A 25,352-nucleotide genomic window follows, 5' to 3' on the forward strand; every position below is an offset into this window, starting at 1 on the left:
AGTGCTGACTTTCTTTATAGTACCAACTCTCACACCCATACGTGACCACTGGAAAAACCATAGCCTTGACCAGACTGACCTTTGTTGGCAAAGTAATGTCTCTGCTTTTGAATATGCTATCTAAGTTGGTCATAACTTTCCTTCCAAGGACCAAGCGTCTTTTAATTTCATGGCTGCAGTCACCATCTGCAGTGATTTTGGAGCCCCCAAAAATAAAGTCTGACACTGTTTCCACTGTTTCCCCATCTATTTGCCATGAAGTGATGGGACCAGATGCCATGATCTTAGTTTTCTGAATGTTCATCTTTAAGCCAACTTTTTCACTCTCTTTCACTTTCATCAAGAGGCTTTTTAGTTCTTCTTCGCTTTCTGCCATAAGGGTGGTGTCATCTGCATATCTGAGGTTATTGATATTTCTCCCGGGAATCTTGATTCCAGCTTGTGCTTCCTCCAGCCCAGTGTTTCACATGATGTACTCTGCATATAAATTAAATAAGCAGGGTGACAATATACAGGCTTGACGTACTCCTTTTCCTATTTGGAACCAGTCTGTTGTTCCATGTCCAGTTCTAACTGTTGCTTCTTGACCTGCATACAGATTTCTCAAACTGCAGGTCAGGTGGTCTGGTATTCCCATCTCTTTCAGAATTTTCCACAGTTCGTTGTGATTCATACAGTCAAAGGCTTTGGCATAGTCAATAAAACAGAACTAGATGTTTTTCTGGAAGTCTCTAGATTTTTTGATGATCCAGCTGATGTTGGCAATTTGATCTCTGGTTCCTCTGCCTTTTCCAAAACCAACTTGAACATCAGGAAGTTCACGGTTCATGTATTGCTGAAGCCTGGCTTGGAGAATTTTGAGCATTACTTTACTAGTGTAGGAGATGAGTGCAATTGTGTGGTAGTTTGAGCATTCTTTGGCATTGCCTTTCTTTGGGATTGGAATGAAAACTGACCTTTTCCAGTCCTGTGGCCACTGCTGAGTTTTCCAAATTTGCTGGCCTTTGAGTGCAGCACTTTCTCAGCATCATCTTCCGGGATATGAAATAGCTCGACTGGAATTACATCACCTCCACTTTCGTTCGTAGTAATGCTTCCAAAGGCCCACTTGACCTCACATTCCAAGATGTCTGGCTCTAGGTGAGTGATCACACCATCGTGATTATCTGGGTTGTGAAGACCTTTTCTGTACAGTTCTTCTGTATTCTTGCCACCTCTTCTTAATATCTTCAGCTTCTGTTAGGTCCCTACCATTTCTGCTTCCCTGGTAGCTCAGTTGGTAAAGAATTTGCCTGCAGTGCAGGAGACCAGGTTCAATCCCTGGGTTGGGAAGATCCCCTGGAGAAGGAAATGGCAACCCACTCCAGTATCCTTGCCTGGAAAATCTCATGGACAGAGGAACCTGGTGGATTGCAGTCCATGGGGTTGCAAAGAGTCAGGCACAACTGAGCGAATAACACACACACCATTTCTGTCCTTTATTGAGCCCATCTTTGCATGAACTGTTTCCTTGGTATCAAACACATTAGTATTGTTTTTATTAGTAGTCTTTTATTCAACAAAAGCTAAAGTTGGGAGGAAAACATACAGTTGCACTAAGTCCCCTACCTACGAACGTTTTCCATTAGGAAAGTGCATCTGTAAGTCCAATTTGTTAGTCCAACAAAGCTAACCTAGGTGCACTCCTAGCACAGTTGGCTATATACTATTGTATTATAATAGATTTATGCAAATAATACAGAAAAAACAAATGCAAAAAGTAAAATAATTAAAATCTAACAGTATAGTACCTTGAAAAGTATAGTAGTACAGCAAATGCAGCAGCTGGCATATGGGACTGGCATCCAGTGGACAGGAAAGGAGTTACTGATGCAGGAGGGAGGGCTTGGGGGCAGGAGAGCTAAGGACCGAGAGATGAGGGGCAGGGGGCAGGCTGCCGTGGCAGTCACGCCTGACGCTGATGGCACATGCGTTCACAGCTTCGCAAGTTTGCAACTTGTTCATGTTTAGGGGACTTACTTTATTTTATTAATTGTAATTTTATTCATTATAATCAGATGATGATAAAGTGACTATATTTTGTTAGAACTAAATCTGAATTTCATGTTTGCAATTTGTGTTGTAGTTGAAATTTTTGTTGTATTTTAACCAAGTTTTCTTGGTTTGATGGATAGTAAATAAAGCTCATTGGACAAATGAGGAATGACTTACTTCCTCATTATAATTAGACATTCTGAAGGTTACAGCAAGCTTCCAGCATTAATTACTTCTTTCCTCGGATAAGATGTAAGATGATATGGCTTGCCTATTCCAGAAGAAAACAGACACAAGATATTACATTAGAGAAATAAAATCATTGGTGTTGGAAAGGCCCTGAATGTTAGGATCACCAAATGGATTTGGTAAAACTGCAGAACACAGAACTTCTTTGATCTACTGCAGAAAAGGCTTTTTTATGTTACACAATTCCATTACTTGAAATGATCTTTTTCCTCTTCCAATCAAGTGAGAGCCTGTATGGAAAGCTGCTACCATTACCAAATCTAAGGTCATCAGAAATAGAATAGTTAATTAGCAAACATATTATTATTGTATTGTAACAGTTATAAAAGAATGTATTACATTCCATATTTTTAAGTCACTAAAAATAAATTATTCGAAGTGCTCTCAGTTCAGTTCAGTTCAGTCGCTCAGTCGTGTCTGACTCTTTGCAACCCCATGAACTGCAGCACACCAGGCCTCCCTGTCCATCACCAACTCCCGGAGTTTACTCAGACTCATGTCCATAGAGTCAGTGATGCCATCCAGCCATCTATTCCTCTGTCGTCCCCTTTTCCTGCTGTCCCTAGTCCCTCCCAGCATCAGAGTCTTTTCCAATGAGTCAACTCTTCGCATGAGGTGGCCAAAGTACTGGAGTTTCAGCTTTAGCATCATTCCCTCCAAAGAAATCCCAGGGCTAATCTCCTTCAGAATGGACTGGTTGGATCTCCTTGCAGTCCAAGGGACTCTCAAGAGTCTTCTCCAACACCACAGTTCAAAAGCATCAATTCTTCGGCACTCAGCCTTCTTCACAGTCCAACTCTCACATCCATACATGACCACAGGAAAAACCACAGCCTTGACTATATGGACCTTAGTTGGCAAAGTAATGTCTCTGCTTTTGAATAGTGCCCATTTAATGATTAGTGACAGGTGTGACTGTCTGACCTCTAGTGGCAATAGCTCATTGCTGCATATTAGTTGATGTGTTAAAACTGACTGTGAGTGAAATCTCAGCTCTTACGAGTTCTCCAAGTGTAAGATTAGCTTCCCTGAGCTTCTCCTGTTTGATTTGGGTGTGCTACCTCACAGAACAGAGTCCAGAACCAGCTTTGTGGACCTCTCAGTTCAGGCGCCTGAAATGTGTCCATAGATGCTGCACTAAGGCTAGTAGCCAGCGCTTTTAACAGACATTCTGAAGTTCACAGCAAGCTTCCTGCATTGATGTTCAGCAGTGTTTTATAGGCTTGCATGAAATAGTTTTAAAGTCGGTATCTATTAAACGTCTACATGAATGTGTTTCATAACGTGTAGATGTTACATGTTTGTGTGAATGTCTTCTGCTTCAAATTGAACAGCATTACCATTCCTCATATACTGCATCATGAGTTAAGGATGCTGCTTGTAAACAGGAAACCGATTGGAATTGACCAACAGTTTGAAAATACTAAACCACTATACTGAATAGACTTATATACTCCATTTAGTTTGGTGCCCCAAACTGAAAAAGACTAGGAAAATTTACATTATCTTCCCTGGTGGCTCAGACGGTAAAGAATCTTCCTGCAATGCAGACCTGGGTTCGATCCCTGGGTCAGGAAGATCCCCTGGAGGAGGGCATGACAGCCCACTCCAGTATTCTTGCCTGGAAAATTCCATGTACAGAGGAGCCTGGCAGACTACAGTCCATGGGGTTGCAAAGAGTTAGACACAGCTGAGCCACTAATACTAAGGCTGAATAATTCAAAAAAGAACATTCTGCCATGTGATATTAACATGCTTTCCTTTGTCTTTAACATAAACCATTCTGGAATATTTATTTAACTTTTTCTTTTCATACTTGGTATCTCAACTAACTCAGTCCTTTTATCTCAATAGCTTAATGAACTATAAATTGCTGGATATATGGCTAATGTGGGTCTGCAGTAATTTTTTAAAAATTTCAGGTACCATGTGGATTATAAAGTTCCACATATTTTAAGATTTCTTCTGTGATAACACTTGTAAGCTCTTTTAGGAGAATATACAAGAAATGGGACAGCCAACAATTGCCCCATCTTGTCCTGTGACCACTTTCCTTCAGTCAGCACCTTTAGCTTACCAAGAGTACTGCACCATAATAGCTTTTTTTTTTTTCTGCCTGCTCTGTGATACATTTCTCCTGCCTTGTGTTTTGTGTTACCATGGAGACAGGAGGTGCTCCAAAGCCCTGGGAAGATGGGTAGACGCAGGTCTTTGAGGAAGCTGTCCCTGCTGGCTAGAGAAGCCTGAGGCAGGAATCTAGCAGTAAATGGAAAGAGGGAATTACGTGGTCAGACCTGACTGTGTGTCCAGAGCATTTTAGAAAGCACAGGCCCAGCCGATGCTGCATTCAGAATGAATTGTTTACATACACCAATTTTTCCGAGATCTCGATGCAGCCTGGGCTTTCATAGGAACCAAGCTTAGATTTTTATTGCGAGAAAATAACTGAAGTGACATTGACTTATGTTTCCTCATTAAAAAGGAGCAGCTTCTAAGAAAGATCCTCTCTGCCTGACTTATTTTGCCGATCAAAAATTTCACCTTTAAAATGAAGATCGATATTATTTGACTCAGCTAAAGCTATCAGAAGTCAGATTGCAGGCTGAGCACAAGGGACTCTACAACCAGCACCCAAATCATTGATCCAAATATGCTAGTTCTAAAAATAAGTAGTTTTTACCCTAAATTGTCCTGTACGCCTTCCATATTTTAGAAACAGAATTTAAAGCCTTTAAACATTTCTGTTTCCTACCATATTATTTTAACTCATACTTGTTAATATTTTTCTTTAGGAGAAATCTGCTAAAAGATTTCAAAATAACATTTTTTCATGCCTTTTCCTTTGGATATGTGCATGGGAATTACTGCTGAAGGCAGCCTCTTTTTCAATAGATAAGATCCACACTAGGGGTGTTTCCTGGATTTTTGTCAGGTATTTCGTAGCCTAAACAGGGAAGGAATTCAAAGGACTTGAGACACCATCAACATATCTTCCCAGATTACTGGTCCAAGGGCATAGTATGCAGAATTGTACTTTAGAGGAAGAAGGCCAGTGAGCTATAAATCTGTAAAAAGAATATGGTTGAATAAGATCCTCCTACTTAGCTCAGACAACAGCAGGAGGCAGTCATATAATAGTCTGAGCTGCTCTCTAAGGTAATGGCTGTGACTCATGCCAAAATCTTTTTTACTCATGTTCTAGAAATACAGGAAACCAAAATCTTAGTTGTTTCCGATTTTATAATGAAACTTGGTACCATCAATCCAGTACAAGGTAATGCTGCTGGGCTATGAATAGAACAATCAAAAAAGGCAGGTCTATCAGCTTTAACAGGTGCCTCTGCACCTTGGCCCAGTGTAGGTCCTGTTCCAATTTGAAGAGGAGAATGGCAAGAAATAAAGGTCAATCTCGTTTTAGAAAGAAGGAGAGTCACATTTAATATGTTAGATCCTTCTAATTTTCACTGATTTACTAAAACGTCTACAGAACTGCAAAGTAAAAGTAAAAGAATCTGAATGGTAACTTGTTCTCCCTATGCCTTGGTGGCTGGATAAACATATGTCAAAACACAGACAGTGGAAACAATAGGTATGTCATTATAGCATTCAGGTTCACAATTACACTTTGAATCTTTAGTCAGTGCCTATTTTACCGTTCACAGAAGTTACATAAATCCAAATTACCTGGGAATGTACAACTGTGGCTTCCTTTCCTTATAAAACAAAATCACAATGAAATGCTAAATTTTGGGACATTACATTCTTTCACTTGGATGTTTTAATGTAGCTAAAAACAATAATAATGTTTGAAAAGCATTTTCCTTCTGTAGTAACTGATTCCTTTAATACTTTATCTTTCACTTATGGACCTAATCTCAATAAGGTATATATTTGGGGATTTTTTTCCCTCAGTTTTAGGGTTCTATATTTATCTGCAATTTATTTCCCTATATAATTCAAACAGCACATATTTACCTGATATCTAATTATTATTGTCATATAATCTGTGACAATAGAACAAAACTAAGATTTCTAATCTGAGTTACATAGGGAAGTAACTTGCTGATTTAAATGCATCCCTGATACTGAGGAGGAAAATTCCAAACTGCATATCCATACAAAGCTGGGGCTTGTGATCTTGATTTTATAACTTTTACTTTAGCCCTTTGAACTGTACATCCCCCTATATGGTGACATAATAAATTTAGAAGTATTTTTAGCAAATATGGGGAAATGGACAATATTAATTTCTACTAGGATATCAATTAGAACTTTTAACTAAAGCTTAAAAATTATTTTGGTATAATCCCTAAATTTTATTAATACTAATTATTAGCTTTCTAATAGTATATATTTTTCTGGGCTCCAAAATCACTGCAGATGGTGATTGCAGCCATGAAATTAAAAGACCCTTACTCCTTGGAAGGAAAGTTATGACCAACCTAGATAGCATATTGAAAAGCAGAGACGTTACTTTGCCAACAAAGGTCCATCTAGTCAAGGCTATGGTTTTTCCAGTGGTCATGTATGGATGTGAGAGTTGGACTATGAAGAAAGCTGAGCACCGAAGAATTGATGCTTTTGAACTGTGGTGTTAGAGAAGACTCTTGAGAGTCCCTTGGACTGCAAGGAGATGCAACCAGTCCATCCTAAAGGAGATCAGCCTTGGGTGTTCATTGGAAGGACTGATGTTGGAGCTGAAACTCCAATATTTTGGCCACCTGATGCGAAGAGCTGACTCATTGGAAAGACCCTGATGCTGGGAAAGATTGAGGGCAGGAGGAAAAGGGGACGACAGAGGATGAGATGGCTGGATGGCATCACCGACTCGATGGACATGAATTTGGGTAAACTCCGGGAGCTGGTGATGGACAGGGAGGCCTGATGTGCTGTGGTTCATGGGCTCACAAAGAGACATGACTGAATGACTGAACTGAACTGAATGGTACAAAATCCATCTGAGATGGTTACTCATCACTGGAGTTTCTTTTCTTTTTTTTTTTTTAATATATATTTGTTTTAATTGGAAGCTAATTACTTCACAGTGTTTTATTGGTTTTGCCATACATCAACATGAATCTGCCACGAGTGTACTCGTGTTGCCCATCCTGAGCCCACTTCCCACCTCCTCCCCATCCCACCCCTCTGGGTCAGCACCAGCCCTGAGCATCCTGTATCATGCATCAAACCTGGACCAGGGATTCGTTTCACATATCATAACATACATGTTTCAATGCCATTCTCCCAAATCATCCCACCCTTGCCCTTTCCCACAGAGTCCAAAAGACTGTTCTATGCATCTGTGTCTCTTTTGCTGTCTCACATACAGGGTTATTGTTGCCATCTTTCTAAATTCCATGTATATGCGTTAGTATACTGTATTGGTGTTTTTCTTTCTGGCTTACTTCACTTTGTATAATCGGCTCCAGTTTCATCACCTCATTAGAACTGATTCAAATGTATTCTTTTTAATGGCTGAGTAATACTCCATTGTGTATAGGTACCACAGCTTTCTTATCCATTCCTCTGCTGATGGACATCTAGGGTGCTTCCATGTCCTGGCTATTACAAACAGTGCTGCGATGAACATTGAAGTACATGTGTCTCTTTCAATTCTGGTTTCCTTGGGGTGTATGCCCAGCAGTGGGATTGCTGGGTCATATAGCAGTTCTATTTCCAGTTTTTTAAAGAATCTCCACACTGAGGAATCTCCACACTGTTCTCCATGGTGGCTGTACTAGTTTGCATTCCCACCAACATCACTAGAGTTTTCTATAAAGATACCTGATTCAAAAATCTCACAGGTATTAGCACTGGTAGAAACCCCAGGTTCTAGACCTGTGCTGTCAGGACAGTAGCCAGTAGCTCTGTGTGGCTCTTGAGCTCTAAGACTGTGACTAGTCTGAATTAAGATGTACTTCCAATAGGGTCTGTGAATTTTGAGTGAAGGAAGGAAGTTTTGGCTGTGCATATGTATTTGAGACATGTATAAATAGATAGAAAATAAAAGTGAGAATAGCTACTGAATAGAAGAACTACGAGCATAGAACCACTGGTCATTTCAACATTTAATAATTAGAAAAAGACAACAGCTAATTCCAATTCAATAGCAAACTAAGACATGTTTTATTTAACTTAAATTAATTTGAGCTTTGCCAATCTTCCATGTAACTAGTTTTGGCGCAAGAGCTATGGTACATTTAGCCTTCTCCGAATTGAGAGACTATTTCCCTTTTTCTCAAATGCTACAAAGAAGCCTGGAAACATTCAAACTGGTAGCAAAAAAGATACCATTTCTCTATTGAATAGAACACTATTTTCAGTTATTTATTCATTAAATTATCTATCTGAAAGTATGTATTTATTTTTACAAAAAATATATATTTAATTTGTATTTGTACTTATACAGTACAAATTTATAACATATAGAACAGAATTCTGAATTAACTCTATCTTTGAATTATTACATGTATGCGTGTATATCATGTCCAACTCTGTGACCCCATGGACTGTAGCCCGCCAGGCTCCTCTGTCTATGGGATTCTCCAGACAAGCATACTGGAGTGGGTTGCCATGCCCTTCTCCAGGGGATCTTCCCAACCCAGGGATCAAACCCAGGTCTCCTGCATTGCAGGCAGATTCTTTACCATCTGAGCCACCAGGAAAGCCCTAAAATATGTATATTATAATTTAAATTGTGGACTTAGAATGTGGAGGTGATGGAATTCCAGCTGAGCTATTTCAAATCCTGAAAGATGATGCTGTGAAAGTGCTGCCCTCAATATGCCAGCAAATTTGGAAAACTCAGCAATGGCCACAGGACTGGAAATGGTCAGTTTTCACTCCAATCCCAAAGAAAGGCAATGCAGAGAATGCTCAAACTACTGCACAATTGCACTTATCTCACATGCTAGTAAAGTAATTCTCAAAATTCTCCAAGCCAGGCTTCAGCAGTACATGAACCATGAACTTCCAGGTGTTCCAGCTGCTTTTAGAAAAGGCAGAGGAACCAGTGATCAAATTGCCAACATCTGCTGGATCATCGAAAAAGCAAGAAACTTCCAGAAGAACATCTATTTCTGCTTTATTGACTATGCCAAAGCCTTTGACTGTGTGGATCACAATAAACTGTGGAAAATTCTGAAAGAGATGGAAATACCAGACCACCTGACCTGCCTCTTGAGAAATTTGTATGCAGGACAGGAAGCAACAGTTAGAACTGGACATGGAACAAAAGACTGGTTCCAAATAGGAAAAGGAGTATGTCAAGGCTGTATATTGTCACCCTTCTTATTTAACTTATATGCAGAGGACATCATGAGAAACACTGGGCTGGAAGAAGCACCAGCTGGAATCAAGATTGCCGGGAGAAATATCAATAACCTCAGATATGCAGATGACAGCACCCTTATGGCAGAAAGTGAAGAGGAGCTAAAAAGCCTCTTGATGAAAGTGAAAGAGGAGAGTGAAAAAGTTGGCTTAAAGCTCAACATTCAGAAAACAAAGATCATGGCATCCGGTCCCATCACTTCCTGGCAAATAGATGGGGAAACAGTGGAAACAGTGGCTGACTTTATTTTGGGGGGCTCCAAAATCACTGCAGATGGTGACTGCAGCCATGAAATTAAAAGACGCTTGGTCCTTGAAAGAAAAGTTATGACCAGCCTAGATAGCATATTCAAAAGCAGAGACATTACTTTGCCAACAAAGGTCTGTCTAGTCAAGGCTATGGTTTTTCCAGTGGTCATGTATGGATGTGAGAGTTGGACTGTGAAGAAGGCTGAGCGCCAAAGAGTTGATGCTTTTGAACTGTGGTGTTGGAGAAGACTCTTGAGAGTCCCTTGGACTGCAAGGAGATCCAACGCGTCCATTCTGAAGGAGATCAGCCCTGGGATTTCTTTGGAAGGAATGATGCTCAAGCTGAAACTCCAGTACTTTAGCCACCTCATGCAAAGAGTTGACTCATTGGAAAAGACTCTGATGCTGGGAGGGATTGGGGGCAGGAGGAAAAGGGAACGACAGAGGATGAGATGTCTGGATGGCATCATTGACTCGATGGACGTGAGTCTGAATGAACTCCGGGAGTTGGTGATGGACAGGGAAGCCTGGCATGCTGCAATTCATGGGGTCGCAAAGAGTGGGACACGACTGAGTGACTGAACTGAACTGAAATGTAACATTGGTTATAAAATACAGAAATTATTTTGCAGTGTGAAAATATACGTACAAAACGCTTCCCAAAGGCTCATGTGTTACTAATCCATTGTGTGCTGTTGTACTGCCATCCTCAACATGGAACCTCCTTCTCTGGTTCTAAAACAGCTACTGTGCCTCTCACACTAAGTCTTTGTGGAGGAGAAATGAATAAGATTTTTTTCTTTTAAGGAGATGGATGGGAATTCAACCTGTTGCTTTCATTTACTTTCACTGGCCCCGTCTAGTCTCTGGTCATATGGGGCTTCAAGGAATAACAGGAAATGTAATCTGCACCTGTAGTAATGAATTTAAGGGGAATTACCAGTTTTCTGTATCAGCCTGCAAAACATTAGATATAAATATAAGAAAGCCTTGTTGTCCTTATATGCAAATAAAATATATGGAAAAAAGATGTACTATAACTATAAAATACATATTTAATTTTGAAAACTTAGTACAAAGGAAAAATTAAGGATTTCGATAGTATGTTTTTTATTTTGCTTACATGTTGAAATGATAATAGTTGACATTGGTTAAGTGAACTGCCTTGTTCAGACTAGTTACACCTGGTTTCCTTTCCCAGTTTTTAGGGTGACCACTGGACAGTGTTAAGTAGCATATGTAGCTCGCTTTGATGATGCCTGCTGTATCTCCATTGGACAGTGCCATTCTAGACTCGAAGCTAGGTCCTCAGGAGGCCAGAAAGCACAAACGTGTACATTAAATAAAAGTTGACATGTCATCAGTTTCTCAAGAGTGTTATTCTGAAGTGTTTTCTTTGGGAAGGATTAATATGAAGTAAGGTGATGAAATTATGGCATGCTTAGGTTTTGTCACTCAAGAAATAATGTTTTAAACACCTGTTATAAAGCAGGCACTATTCTAAGAACTTTTATTTATTCTTTGTGAATGAAACAAAGATTGTTGCCCTTGTGGAGCTTACATTCTAGCAGTTAGATCAGAATTAGACGATATGAGTTTGTTTTTCTTGCTCCTTGAACATACTGCTTTTGTTTCGATATGGCTAGTGAATGTGACTCTATGTGTGGTAACAAGCTGGGGAAACCTAAAGGAACATTTTCATATATATAAAGTCATACCTAAAATTATTTCATTTAAAATCATCTTCATTACAAATGTATTGCAGGACTGAATTCTCCAATGAATAAATACAGATAGTTTTAAGCAGATTTTTATTAGGCTGAAAATCAACTTCAAGTTTATAAGGTTATATTTTAAAAGATTCTCTGAGCATCAGTTTTAGTGTGGTTTGGTACTGGTGCACTAGTTGGGTTTGTTTTTTCTGCAGAATTTTGGACTACTAACTGAATATGGTTTTACATGTTCATAATAGAAATGACAGGACCCTGAATGTCTCAAGGCCTGAGCACCAAGCATGGTGGATGAGTATTTAGCGGGTTAACTGAGTTAACTTAACAATGACTTCAGCTCATGATCTCTGGAAGAATAGTTGAATAAATTGTGGATGTTTGGCTTGGCAAAGATTTGGGGATTGTGATATCTGCCTTTAAATAGTTGAAGAACTAGTGAATGGAAGGGGAATTAGACTCTCTTTTTTTAAAATATAAATTTATGTATTTTAATTGGAGGCTAATTACTTCATAATATTGTATTGGTTTTGCCATACATCGACATGAATCTGCCACAGGTGTACATGTGTTCCCCATCCTGAACCCCCCTCCAACATCCCTCCCCATCCCATCCCTCTGGGTCATCCTAGTGGACCAGTCCTGAGCACCCTGTCTCATGCATCGAACCTAGACTGGTGATTTGTTTCACATATGATAACATACATGTTTCAGTGCCATTCTCCCAAATCATCCCACCCTCGCCCTCTCCCACAGAGTCCAAAAGACTGTTCTATACACCTGTGTCTCTTTTGCTATCTCACATACAGGATTCATGGGGTCACAAAGAGTCGGACATGACTGAGTGACTGAACTGAACTGAACTGATACAGGGTTATTGTTACCATCTTTCTAAATTCCATATATATGCATTAGTATACTGTATTGGTATTTTTCTTTCTGACTTACTTCACTCTGTATAATAGGCTCCAGTTTCATCTACCTCATTAGAACTGATTCAAATGCATTCTTTTTAATGGCTGAGTAATATTCCATTGTGTATGTGTACCCCAGCTTTCTTATCCATTCTTCTGCTGATGGACATCTAGGTTGCTTCCATGTCCTGGCTATTACAAACAGTGCTGCGATGAACATTGGAGTACACGTGTCTCTTTCAATTCTGGTTTCCTTGGTGTGTATGCCCAGCAGTGGGATTGCTGGGTCATATGGCAGTTCTATTTCCAGTTTTTTAAGGAATCTCCACACTGTTCTCCATAGTGGCTGTACTAGTTTGCACCAACAGTGTAAGAGGGTTCCCTTTTCTCCACACCCTCTCCAGCATTTATTGCTTGTAGACTTTTGGATCGCAGACATTCTGACTGGCATGAAATGGTACCTCATTGTGGTTTTGATTTGCATTTCTCTGATAATGAGTGATGTTGAGCATCTTTTCATCTGTTTGTTAGCCATCTGTATGTCTTCTTGGAGAAACGTCTGTTTAGTTCTTTGGCCCACTTTTTGATTGGGTCGTTTATTTTTGTGGAATTGAGCTGTAAGAATTGCTTGTATATTTTTGAGACTCTCTTAATATGACCCTAGTGGGAAAAATCAGTAGGGCTAGTGACTAAGATCTTAGGGGAACAAACACTAGATAAATATAAGTTAAAATATTTAATTATTAGAGGAATATATTGCCTTGTGAGATGGTGAGACTATGACTAGTGGTCTTCAGATTTAGACTGTACAGCCATTGGATGGGATTCTAAGTAAAGGGAATTCAGGCTTTGGATAGATGATTCTGGCAACTCACTAAGGGTCTTTCCAAACCTGAGGTTACATGCCTCGATATTATATGATTCTATGAAAGTGAAATGGAGTTGAAATAGCATACCTTACTCATTTAGGAAAAAAAAATCTGTGTGTTTGCAGTATCTAGTAAATGTTGAGTTAGGAAATATACAAAATAAAAATACATAAGCACACTATAAGATACCACTTAGAAATGGCCTAAGGAAAATATTTAGTTCCTATAGTATTCATCTGGTTATTTTCCAGTACCACTTCCTGGTCATTAGCACGGGGTATAGGCTTCTCCTCAAATCTTAAGTGTAAAGTCCTCTTTCCCTTTCACAATATGTCTTTTGCCATAGCCTCATCCTCTGCCCCCAGAGCTGTGGGGGAGTAAGATGTGAATTATGTTTGCTGGAGGCAAGTATAGAAGTCTGTGTGACCTTGAGGTTCATGGACTTATCTAAACCTAATTTCCTCATTTATTAAATGTTAGTGAAAGTGTTAGTTGCTCAGTCATGTATGACTCTTTCCAACCCCATGGACTGTAGCCCACCAGGCTCCTCGGTCCATAGGATTTTTCCAGGCAAGAACACTGGAGTGGGTAACCATTCCCTACTCCAGGGGAATCATCCCAATCCAGGGATCAAACCCAGGTCTCCCACATTGCAGGCAGATTCTTTACCATCTGAGCGACCAGAGAAGTTGTTAATACTTTTATCTTAGAGTTGTTGAAAACATTTTTAAATAACATGCAAAGAGTTTAACATATATTATGTATCTGCTAACTGTAATATCAAGCTATATATCTGTGTAATTTGCCTGCCTTCTTCCTCATAAACTGCCAGACCAACCCATGAATTTATATACTATCTGGTATCCATCAGCTGACAGGCAATTGCATACTTAAAAACCATTTACTTAATGGCTGCTAAGCCACACACTGGTGACCACTAGTGCCTGGTAGCTTGAGACAGCTGTCAGTGACAGATAGCAATACTAGTAAACGGACGCTTTGGTTGGTTTTGGTATATGAAAGTTAAGAGGAAGTTGCTTTGCACATGAAAGTTTGAATTGAAAATGTGTTTTGTGATTGTGCAGAACAGCAGTGCTGTCTTTAAATTTTTATTCAAAGGACAGTGAAATAGACCAAGACTGAATTATAGTTATTATTGTTCAGTTGATCAGTCATGTCAGATTCCTTGAGACCCCAAGGACTGCAGCACTCCAGGCTTCCCTGTTCTTCAGCATCTCTCAGGGCTTGCTCAAACTCATGTCCATTGATGAGTTGGTGATGCTATCCAACCATCTTATCCTCTGTCATCCCCTTCTCCTTCTGCCTTCAGTCTTGCCCAGCATCAGGGTCTTTTCCAATGAGTCTGTTCTTCCCATCAGGTGGACACAGTATTGGAACTTCAGCTTCAGTATCAGTCCTTCCAATGAATAGTCAGGACAGATTTCCTTGAGGATTGACTGGCTGGATCTCCTTGCTGTCCAAGGGACTCTCAAGAGTCTTCTCCAACACCACGGCTCAAAAGCATCAATTCTTTGGCATTGAGCCTTCTTTGTGGTCCAGCTCTCACATCCATACATGACTACTGGAAAAAAACCATAGCTTTAACTAGATGGACCTTCATCGGCAAAGTAATGTCTCGGCTTTTTTAATATGCTGTCTAGGTTGGTCATAAATTTTCTTCCAAGGAGCAAGCGTCTTTTAATTTAATGGCTGCAGTCACCATCTGCAGTGATTTTGGAGCCCCCCAAAATAAAGTCTGTCACTGTTTCCACTATTTCCCCATCTATTTGCCATGACGTGATGGAACCAGATGCCATGACCTTCATTTTTTGAATGTTGAGCTTTAAGCCTCTTTCACCTTCATCAAAAGGCTCTTAGTTCTTCTTCACTTTCTGCCATAAGGGTGGTGTCATTTGCATATCTGAGGTTATTGATATTTCTCCCAGCAATCTTGATTCCAGCCTTGTGCTTTATCCACCCTGGCATTTCTCATGATGTGCTCTGCATATAAATTAAATAAGCAGGGTGACATTATACAGCCTTGATGTACTCCTTTCCCAATTCGGAACCAGTCAGTTGTTCTGTGTCCAGTCCTAACTGTTACTTCTTGCCCCACATACAGGTTTCTTAGGAAGCAGGGAAGGTGGTATGTTATTCCCATCTCTTGAAGAATTTTGCACAGTTTCTTGTGGTCCACATAGTCAAAGGCTTTAGCTTAGTCAATGAAGCAGATGTTTTTCTGGAACTCTCTTGCTTTTTCAATGATTTAGCCGATATTGATAATTCGATCTCTGGTTCCTCTGCCTTTTCTAAATCCAACTAGAACATCTGGAAGTTCTCGGTTCATGTACTGTTGAAGCCTCACGTGGAAAATATTGAACATTACTTTCCTAGCATGTGAACTGAATGCAATTGTATGATAGTTTGAACATTCTTCGGCATTGCCCTTCTTTGGAATTAGAATGAAAACTGACCTTTTCCAGTCCTGTGGCCACTGCTGAGTTTTCCAAATTTGCTGATATATTGAGTGCAGCACTTTCACAGCATCATCTTTTAGGATTGGAAATAGCTCAACTGGAATCCCATCACCTCCACTAGCTTTGTTTATAGATATGCTTCCTAAGGCCCAAGATGTCTGGCTCTAGGTGACTGATCACACCATCATGGTTATCTGGGTCATTAAGATCTTTTTTGTATAGTTCTTCTGTGTATTCTTGCCACCTCTTCTTAATATCTTCTGCTTCTGTTAGGTCCATACCATTTCTGTCCTTTATCAAGCCCATCTTTGCATGAAATGTTCCTTTGGTAGCTCTAATTATCTGGAAGAGATCTCTAGTCTTTCCCATTCTACTGTTTTCTTCTATTTCTTTGCATTGATCACTTAGGAAGGCTTTCTTTTCTCTCCGTGCTATTCTTTGGAATTCTACATTCAGATGGATGTATCTTTCCTTTTCTCCTTTGCCTTTAGCTTCTTTTCTTTTTTCAGCCTTTTGTAAGGCCTCCTCAGATAACCATTTTGCCTTTTTGCATGTCTCTTTTCTTGAGGATGGTTTTTTATCACAACTTCTTGTACAGTGTTACTAACCTCCATCCATATTTCTTCAGGAACTCTGTCTGTCAAATCTAATCCCTTGAATCTATTTGTCACTTCCACTATATAATCATAAAGAATTTTATTTAGGTCATACCTGAATGGTCTAGTGGTTTTCCCTACTTTCTTCAATTTCAGTCTGAATTTTGCACCAAGGAGTTCATGATCGGAGCCACAGTCAGCTCCCAGTCTTGTTTTTGCTGACTGTATAGAGCTTCTCCATCTTCGACTGCAAAGAACATAATCGGTTTGATTTTGGCATTGTCCATCTGCTGATGTCCATGTGTAGAGTCGTCTCTTCTGTTATTGGAAGAGAATGTTTGCTATGACCAGTGAATAGAAGTGTATATATCTAGTTAATGCAAAAATCCTAATTTAATTTTGTTATCTCCTTTATTCAGAAATGGCTTTTATCTGTCATCTCTGCTTTCTTTTGTTTAAATTGGGGGAGTAATCTTTTTTTGTCATTTTTGTTTCTGCTTAATTGGTTTCTATAAGAATTTCTTGACACTCCTAAAAGATTTTTAGGTATATACAAAATGCCCTTTTGATCTTTTCTTTTATCATTTTTTATATGTTTTCAATACAAAAAGTAAAATAAACAGCAAAATGAAGCAGAGACAATTATATAGCACCAGTAAATCAATAGTAAGGAAAACCACAGGGGTAAAGGCTGCGGGTGGTCAGCAGTAACTTCAGTTATTGCATAGATTAAAAACATATATTTGTCACATACTTTACTATCATGTAGGCCCAGTAGTGCTTTAAAATTATATTTATGGGCCATTTTTTCTCCTGCCAAAGAAATGGTGTTACTGGGTAAACCAAACAGCTACTTAGTAGGTCAAAGTAATAGTTAAGAGCAAAAGGTAAACAACTGTAAGGAGAGATCAAATTTCAGGAAGACTGAAGAGATGCAGTCAATTTAGGACACCAGAGTTCTATATTCTTCCTCCTGTCAAACTGCCACAGGCTCACCATTGACCAGAAAAGGCAGGAGCTCAATTTCATATTTCATCTGAGAGTTGGCACTTCTAAGAACCCAGTGCCCATTAGAACCACAATGTGATGGAGGATCAATACTGACTTAAAGGAAATAATGCCTCTTTCTGAACCATAACTGATATTTCCTGTAGCAGAGAGGGTTTTCCCCAAGGGCTGGCAGCCAGAGCCTTACCCTTGCCTTCTTACCTCAGGAAGCATAACAGCTGTTGGCTGAAAGGCTTCCTCATTTAGATGCCAGGTTGCATACGTTTATATTTTCTTTTTTCTCAGCGACTTTCCCAATTCTTGTGTCTTTTCTGTTCCTCAAGAAATGATGCAAAAGTTAACTCAGGATGGTGGGTTGGGCATAGTTTTTTGTTTCTAGCTTTCTTGTCATCCAAATCTGTATTCTGCCAAGGTCATGTTGGATCCAGCCCAGTTTGTGATTTAAGGCTTTTATTCTCTCTCTCGCTCGTGCGCTCTCTCTCTCTCTCTCTCTCAGGTCTAGCAGATTCTCTGTATTTGAGACCCATTCAACTTTTCAACAATTTCCAACTTTTCATTTAGTTTCAGAAAGAAAAAAAAAAAAAACTGTGTGGGACTGCAGAACCAATTCTATAGTAAGAATCACATAAGGAATTAAATTGAAATATGTGAGTTTCCCTATCTTAAAGGCTAATGACATGTATTCTCACCCTGTTTATTTCCACAGAAACATAAATACTAGATGTGTAGATTGGATTTCCTTACTGGCCTAGGACTAAAAATAGCAGCTGGCCCTGGCCCATCTGTACTCCAATCACCGATGGCCTGGATATTGGCAGTAGTCCTAGATAGATCATACTTCTTTTCACAGACATCAATTACAATATCTTAAAGGTGAAAACAAAAAAACAAAAAAAAAAAAACCCTTGGATTTGATTCATAAAATAATAGCACAAATTTCCTGTCTCTGCAGAACTAAGGAAGCATTCTACTTCACCTTAATGTTTTCATCTCCATTTAAAGAGCCCATGTGTCCAAGTGTGTCACCTTGTATTTGGAACTAATTTCACATAAAAAAAGATACAAGTTACTGGCCTCAAATTGCAATTTATTTCATAGCTCTGAGCACCTGTGTAGAGTTTTCACCAACTTGCAGAGTTGAGGTATCACCCTGATGTTTGAAGTGAACCATTTAAAAATTAAGTGCATGTTTTTCGTGTGGAATTTGGGTCTCCAATTCAGCCCACAGGAAACCACCAATAGCAGACTTTTCCCTGGTGACTCAGACGGTAAAGCGTCTGTCTACAATGTGGAGACCTGGGTTCAATCCTGGGTCAGGAAGATCCCCTGGAGAAGGAAATAGCAATCCACTCCAGTACACTTGCCTGGAAAATCCCATGGACAGAGGAGCCTGGTAGGTTATAGTCCATGGGGTCGCAAAGAGTTGGACACGACTGAATGACTTCACTTCACTGGGTCCAGCCCACAGGAAACCACCAATAGCAGACTTTAAAAATAGTATCAATAGTAATGGCAAAAGATACCTAAATCAACATTGTAATAAAATGTATAAAAGAGAGAACTTCCAACTTGGGAGCTTGCTCTACTCTAGTTTGCAGTCAGACAGGGGAAAATTAGCCTACCTAACTTGATTTGTACTTTGCAATTTGGGATGTGACTTCCTCAGTGCTACAGCTTGGGCCTCCCAAGGCTGAGAACCAGGATGGAGACTGTTGGGATGCTGAGAGATGAAGGTGCAGGCTGGAGGGAAGTGTTACCAAGGAATTTCTAACAGCTATATGCTCATTCTAAAAGGAGCTCTCTACTTTCTTTCTTATTTCTTCAGTGGTCTCAGGAATGACCTCTTTTTATGTTATACTCTCTTGTCTATTGCTTCTCAAGAAAGATTCTCCGTCTAAAACCACAGAAGAGTTACATGCCAGCTTGGTTTGTCTTCTTATCACTTTGTGCCTAAAGCTAGCCCAAAACTATCTAAAGTTTTTCCAATAGGGTGGAAACGCTTTAGCCTGCATTGGCTGCCCAGTGTTATCCACGTAATTCTCTGCAGAAGCAGATGGTAAAAGAACAGCCCATCCTCTGCTGGGCATTTCATCCTTGGATCTGATATAGGTCAAGTAAAGGAGAACAAAAGCATCCAAGGGGTGTGCCAATCTTGTTTTTAGCAACACTGGTTTACTAGTGGCCTTGACGAGAGCTGTCTCAGAAGAGTAAAGGGTCAGAAGGGAAGACCCCCGGAGAAAAGAATAGCAGCCCACTCCAGCATTCTTGCCTGGAGAATTGCATGGACAGAGAGCTTGGTGGGCTACAGTCCACAGGGTCCCAAATGGTCAGACAGGACTGAGCGTCTGAGCATAAAGGGTCAAAGGCATGATTAGAGCGGGTTCAAGAAAAAAAAGGGAAGAAAGGAAATGAGGCAGCAGTATTGGCAGTTCTTCTGAGATGTTTTGTTACCAAGGCAGCCAACAATGGAAGAGAGAATGGAGCAGGATGTGGAGACAGAGACATTTCTTCTTTAAAGATTGGGGTCGTTACTGCAGAGTACCTGTATGCTGAGGGAAATGGTTGCTTGAAGAAGGAAACCTTGAAAGTGCAGGAGGGAAGGCACAGCTGCCACAGGATGGAAGGCGGGTACCCACCCTAAGGCAGGGAGCACGGGGGGAAGGAGTGTGGATGCTGCAGTGAGCAGCTGATGGAGGGTCTCTTCTGATCCCTCTGTGGGTGAGTGAGGTGAAGGTGAAGGGGAGCAGGCTGGGTGTTTGCTGGGAGAGCAGAAGGGAAGAGGGTGGGCTAGGAGAATGGACAAGGAGTGCCAGGGCCCTGTGGGGGTAAAGGTTGTACCTGAAGTTCAGAGTCAGGCGTTTAGGTAATACCAGGAGAGAAAAGGAGTCTACGTGTGACCTTGGAGATGCTGAGGTAGCTGACATAGGTACACCATCCACACAGTTATGCAGGCAGGAAGTCTGTCAGAAAGCATTTTGAAGCATGAGTACAGGACATTGCTATTATGAAACTTTGCTTTGAATTACTTAGCACTTTTTCTTGGCAAAAAGCTTTTTAAATTTCTTTAAGACAGCCTTAGTATCTCCAGAGACAGCATTTGGCTCCTGCCACTGATTTACTCAGTAACTAAGTCTAAGCAAATGATTTAACCTCTTTTTGCTTTTACCTCTCAATCTATAAAATGACAGTGGCAATGTTTCGAGTGCAACAAATGCTTTAAAAATAAAAGTGCTACATAAATACAAGCTATTAATAAAATGGCATTTCAACCTTCATGGGTACGGTCACCAGAAAGTCAGAAAGGTCAGAGCATCTGAACAAGCCTTGGGTGGCAGAAGCCTCACTTGCAAGGCTTGGGCAGAGGAAGGCACAGCCAGATACCTCGAAGGCACTGTCACCCTCATCCTTGCCTTTAGTTCTCACACCTGCTCTTGGAGTTTGACTATTGAAACCTGAGACTCACAGAGGTGAGCTAACCTGTAAAGCCAAGGGGTGGGACTTGGACTTCAACCCCGATGTACCTTAAAATCCCATGCTGTTTTCATTTTGCCACATGTGGAACTGGGCTTGATACATTATAGCCAGGAAAGGTGTGGAATACTTTATTTATGTACAATATAGACCCATATTTTAGCCAATCAGATCTCTTCTCTGTCATCAAAAATGTAATGAGAGTTGCCCAGCAGCAAAATAAATTATAGTTTGTTGGAGATATCATCGTGATGGAGTTGTTTACAAGAACTCAAATGACAAGAAAAGATAGGAACGTTTGGGAAGGAGCAGTAAGCAGACTAAAAATCTGCACTTGGCTACAGTGCAGTTTTCAAACGCTTTGGGGCAGGAGAGTTGATGCTAGGAAAAGAAAACCTTTGTGTGTGGTCTTGGGAACTGTAGGAATACAGTGTAAGCTGTGCTTTTTACTGCAAACATGATACGCACGTTATAAACTATAGAGATAAACATTCCTAAGAGAAAGTCACTGCTCTGTAGATTTTTACTTTTGAGTAACAATTGCCCAGCTGATAAAGAAGGTGACAGGAAGAGTGTATTTATTTTCTTCCAACAGCTAAAAGGTGATCAGACTTCTAAAATTTGTTGAGATTGTCCAGAAAAGTGAGTAAAATACTCATCCATCACCGGGAACCCCAGACAGGAAATGACAGTGCAGTAAATACCTTCAGCAGCAGCCTTTTAATGTACAAGCTGTTTTCAGTTGGAATTTTCAGCACTCACATAAAACACACTGTCATGAGTGACTGCTTCTGCTCCAAAGTCATCGCTGTTGGGATAATGGAACATCTCTCAGCGAATAACCAAAAAACTTTAAATGTCATGTCAAGTTTGTTGAAGCCATTTTCAGGCCACGTTCAAGGTTATGAGAATATTGAGGGTTCTGTGTTTTTTTTGAATTTGAGATCTACATGAGATTACTCATGAAGTTGTATGATGTAAGAGTTAATTAGGAGAAAATATGTTGCTCTTTGGGAAGTCAATTGGCTAGAGTCATTTAGCTGTTAGCTATTATACCTCTTGCCTCACAGCCTGGAGAAGTTGAGATTGCTGTCACTTACCAATGAAAGAATATACATGTGTGTATAGTTTACAGGTCTGTATTGATACATGTGTATGCATTTGGCAAATTATGACATTATTTTGATTTGCTAAGAAATTTTGACAATTTGATTTTTAATTTCCTGTTAGTTTTTCCTTCTTTTTATTTTCAGAAGGAAATTAATCTCATTATTATTCAAACTAATGCCTGTCTTAGGTGTAGAAATAAATTATTTGCCCAATGCATATTTATTGAGCACCTACTTTGCTCCACAGCCATCCTAGGCACCAGTGTTACAGCAGCGTTTAGAACAATGTCCTTGCTGTCAGCGGAGCTTATGTTCTAGTGAAGACATAGACAGCAGACAAGTAAGCAAGTATATGATGCGTCCAGTGGTCATAGGTTCTGTGAAGGGAAAGATGAGGTTAAGACAGAGTGATGGAAAGGTAGAGTGCTGTTTCAGATGGATGATCAGAGATGGCCTCTCTCAATAGCACTTGAGCAGAGACCTGAATGAAATGCAGGACCAACCTTGCTAATAACTGAGTGATGGGCGTTTCAGGCACAAAGGAAGCAGGAAGTAACCATTAATACTAATGAAACAGTTGCCTATTTATAATTTTTAGCTTATTCTTAACCGCTTTGTGTTTATTTTAAATCTACCTTAGTTTAGTCTGTCAAAAAGGACTTGTTTGTTGAGAATACTTATTTCAGTGTTTCATAATGTGCACAATCCTTGCTTATCACAGTAATAAGTTTAATGTTTCTTTCTTCCTTACTGTAGGAAATCAGAAGCTGCAGTTGACAGAAGGGTCACATTCACACTACAGTATCAATTGCAGCTCAACAAGGACTGCAGTCGCCAAGGAGCTTAATTATAATCTAGACACTCACACTTCTACACGGACGACCAAGGCAGTTGAGAAGAAGGAGGCCTGTGATGCAGAAAGCAACAGAGAAAAGGAAATGGGACTTCTTGGCTCTGTTTCTAAAAATGAACCCATTCCTGAAGTTGAAGCCCTGCTGGCAAGATTACGAGCTTTATAAATTAAACTGGTAAAAAAATGATTAAGCCAAATATAAAGGCATGCTCTAAACTATAACACTTGAAAAAATTGCATTTTATATCAATGACTTTATATAGTTTTAAATTAGGATATATATTAGAAAAATAAAGCTAAATACTTGATTGCAGTGCTTTTCCTATGTACTTGAGGTTTTGGCTTATTCAGGATTGTAATGGGCTTTAAATGCTTTTCTTGTCTCCTGGTGTTCGTGTGTTCTATATTTGGTGGTTGAATTATACATAATGCTTCAGAGAGCAGGTAGGTGGCCAGGTGTTCAGCAGTGTGTCCTTAAGAAAATACCATCTTTTCAAGTCACTGTGATTTTTACTTTACTATTTTCAACATTAGTGAACATCAAATCATCAGCCTCCAGTCTTGCTATATATCCATGTATATTCCATGTATGTTATTTATAAAGGGCCAGGTTTCTCCTTAATTGGGATCTGTATGCTATCAGCATAGCACGGAAAACATAAAACTGGATCTAATAAAGCTGTGAGGAGATGATTGGTAAGCTCATTATGATCATTGTTGAATTCATGTTAATTAGACCCTGTTGGAGACTGTATGGCAACTGAACACATTTCCAAAACTGATGTAATAGGAATATATGTCCTCTCTTTGCAGAACGCACATACCTTTATGTAAATGGATGCAATGTTACAGTGCTGCCGAAACTCTTAGGGGAGAGAGCATTTTTTTCCCCCCTGATAATGATGATTCTGGGATCGAATTGCCATTTTGAAACTTTCCACATTAAGAATTTTTAATTTCTGTGGACAAACTTGAAATTGCAGTTCCTTTGATCTGACAATCAATAACTTTAACAAAAATCTGAAGTATTTCAAGGAAAGTCTTCCTATGTAAAGGTTGAGATTTTATCCCATTGGAGGCATCATTAATTCTATTAATTCTATATCAAAGAAAATAAACTTTGTTATTTGCACTAAATAAAAAATGTTGCACCTTTTTGTTTTGTAATTAGCATATTCTGTGGATTGGGGGAAAGAGACTGTGCTCTACGGTCTATCTAAGCATCTCTTTTGCTTTATGACATGCAGTAAGCAAGTGACTGCTCTTTTACCTTCAGTTAAAAAGCAGTTATATGCAACTAGTCTGGCGAGGTCCACTGCTCTTTATTTCCTTGTTTAAGTTGCCACCTCCTTTCAGCTCCAAGTTAATAAAGTTAATTAATTAGAACAATGAACCAGGCCCTGTTTATAGACACTGGGGAACAAAGTGTGATCCATAGTCAAGGTGGGAATAAATTGTTCTCATCTGTGTTGCTGAAATGTGCATTTTACCCTCCAGTTGCAATTCCTATTTTCCTGAGAGCACATCTTAAAAATCAGGAAAGGTGAAGGATATCTACTCATTCAAGCAGACAGGAGCCCTTCACAGCAAGGAAGGAAGCTAAATGAAGGAATCCTGACTATCTGGTCTTCACATGATTTTGCAAAGGCTTGAGATTTTCAGAAGCAAAACTAAAATTCAACCTAAAAGTTTGGACACACCAGATGGCAGGTAAGTGTGAATTTAGGACTGGGGAGCAGACACAGGGGAGAGGCCGCCTGGCCAGTAAAGGAGAGTGAATTTTGACACAGTCTCCCAGGGGTGGAGGAAGGCAGGGAAGCCCCGAAACTGAGCAGTCTGCCCCAGGGCATCTGTGTGCAGAGGCTGAAGGACATGCTCACACCTGGACCGGAGGCTGCAGCTATGAGGGGAAGCACAGGACAGTCGACAGAGGTAAGAAGCAACCAAGAAGCACTGGTTTCTGATGCAAGTGTTTCTTCCAACAATAAGCAAGGAGGTATAATTAGGATTTTTAAAGTCATAAGATTCCTTTAGTCAACTGTGGATGAAAACTATAGCGAGGCAGACCTTGAGATGCAGTTGTGCCTCTGAGCAAGATTTTGCTTATTTGAATTAGTGGATAAAAAGTCAGAACCTTGACAAAGATGCTCCACCCAAGCTAGTGACACACCCCAAAATAGATTCCCTTCCCCTTTCTCTCAAGTCAAAGGAGAGAATTTGGCAAGAACATAGACAACTAAGTGATCATCAGGGGGTCCAAAAGCAAAGACCTGCTGTGGGAAGCCACAAGTTTCCCAATAAATTATTTAAAATAGTTTAAAAATAAGAAAAACAATCTAATCATATACACATATATATCCTTTTCTTAACATGTATTTGAATAGTTAAAATATGCCAAACATCTAATGTTTATGTTAGGAAGTAAACATTTCAGTAATTTATCTGAAAACATTCTGCTAAAGCAAAA

At 39.8% G+C, this 25,352-nt stretch overlaps 1 protein-coding gene across 4 annotated transcripts in view; it reads left to right on the plus strand.

Annotated features, from left to right (window-relative positions):
• Positions 1-23,075, plus strand: part of DIAPH3 (diaphanous related formin 3) — a 563,626-nt gene extending 540,551 nt beyond the window's left edge. For all 4 annotated transcript variants that reach the window (XM_068984294.1, XM_068984295.1, XM_068984296.1 and 1 more), the window contains one exon: positions 22,789-23,075. In XM_068984294.1, the coding sequence (XP_068840395.1) occupies positions 22,789-23,051 (263 nt within the window). In that variant the 3' untranslated portion in view covers positions 23,052-23,075. The remainder of the gene's footprint in view (positions 1-22,788) is intronic.
• The last annotated feature ends 2,277 nt before the right edge of the window (positions 23,076-25,352 follow it).

This window comes from Capricornis sumatraensis, chromosome 12 (assembly GCF_032405125.1).
Source record: "Capricornis sumatraensis isolate serow.1 chromosome 12, serow.2, whole genome shotgun sequence".
NCBI classification, from domain to species: domain Eukaryota; kingdom Metazoa; phylum Chordata; class Mammalia; order Artiodactyla; family Bovidae; genus Capricornis; species Capricornis sumatraensis.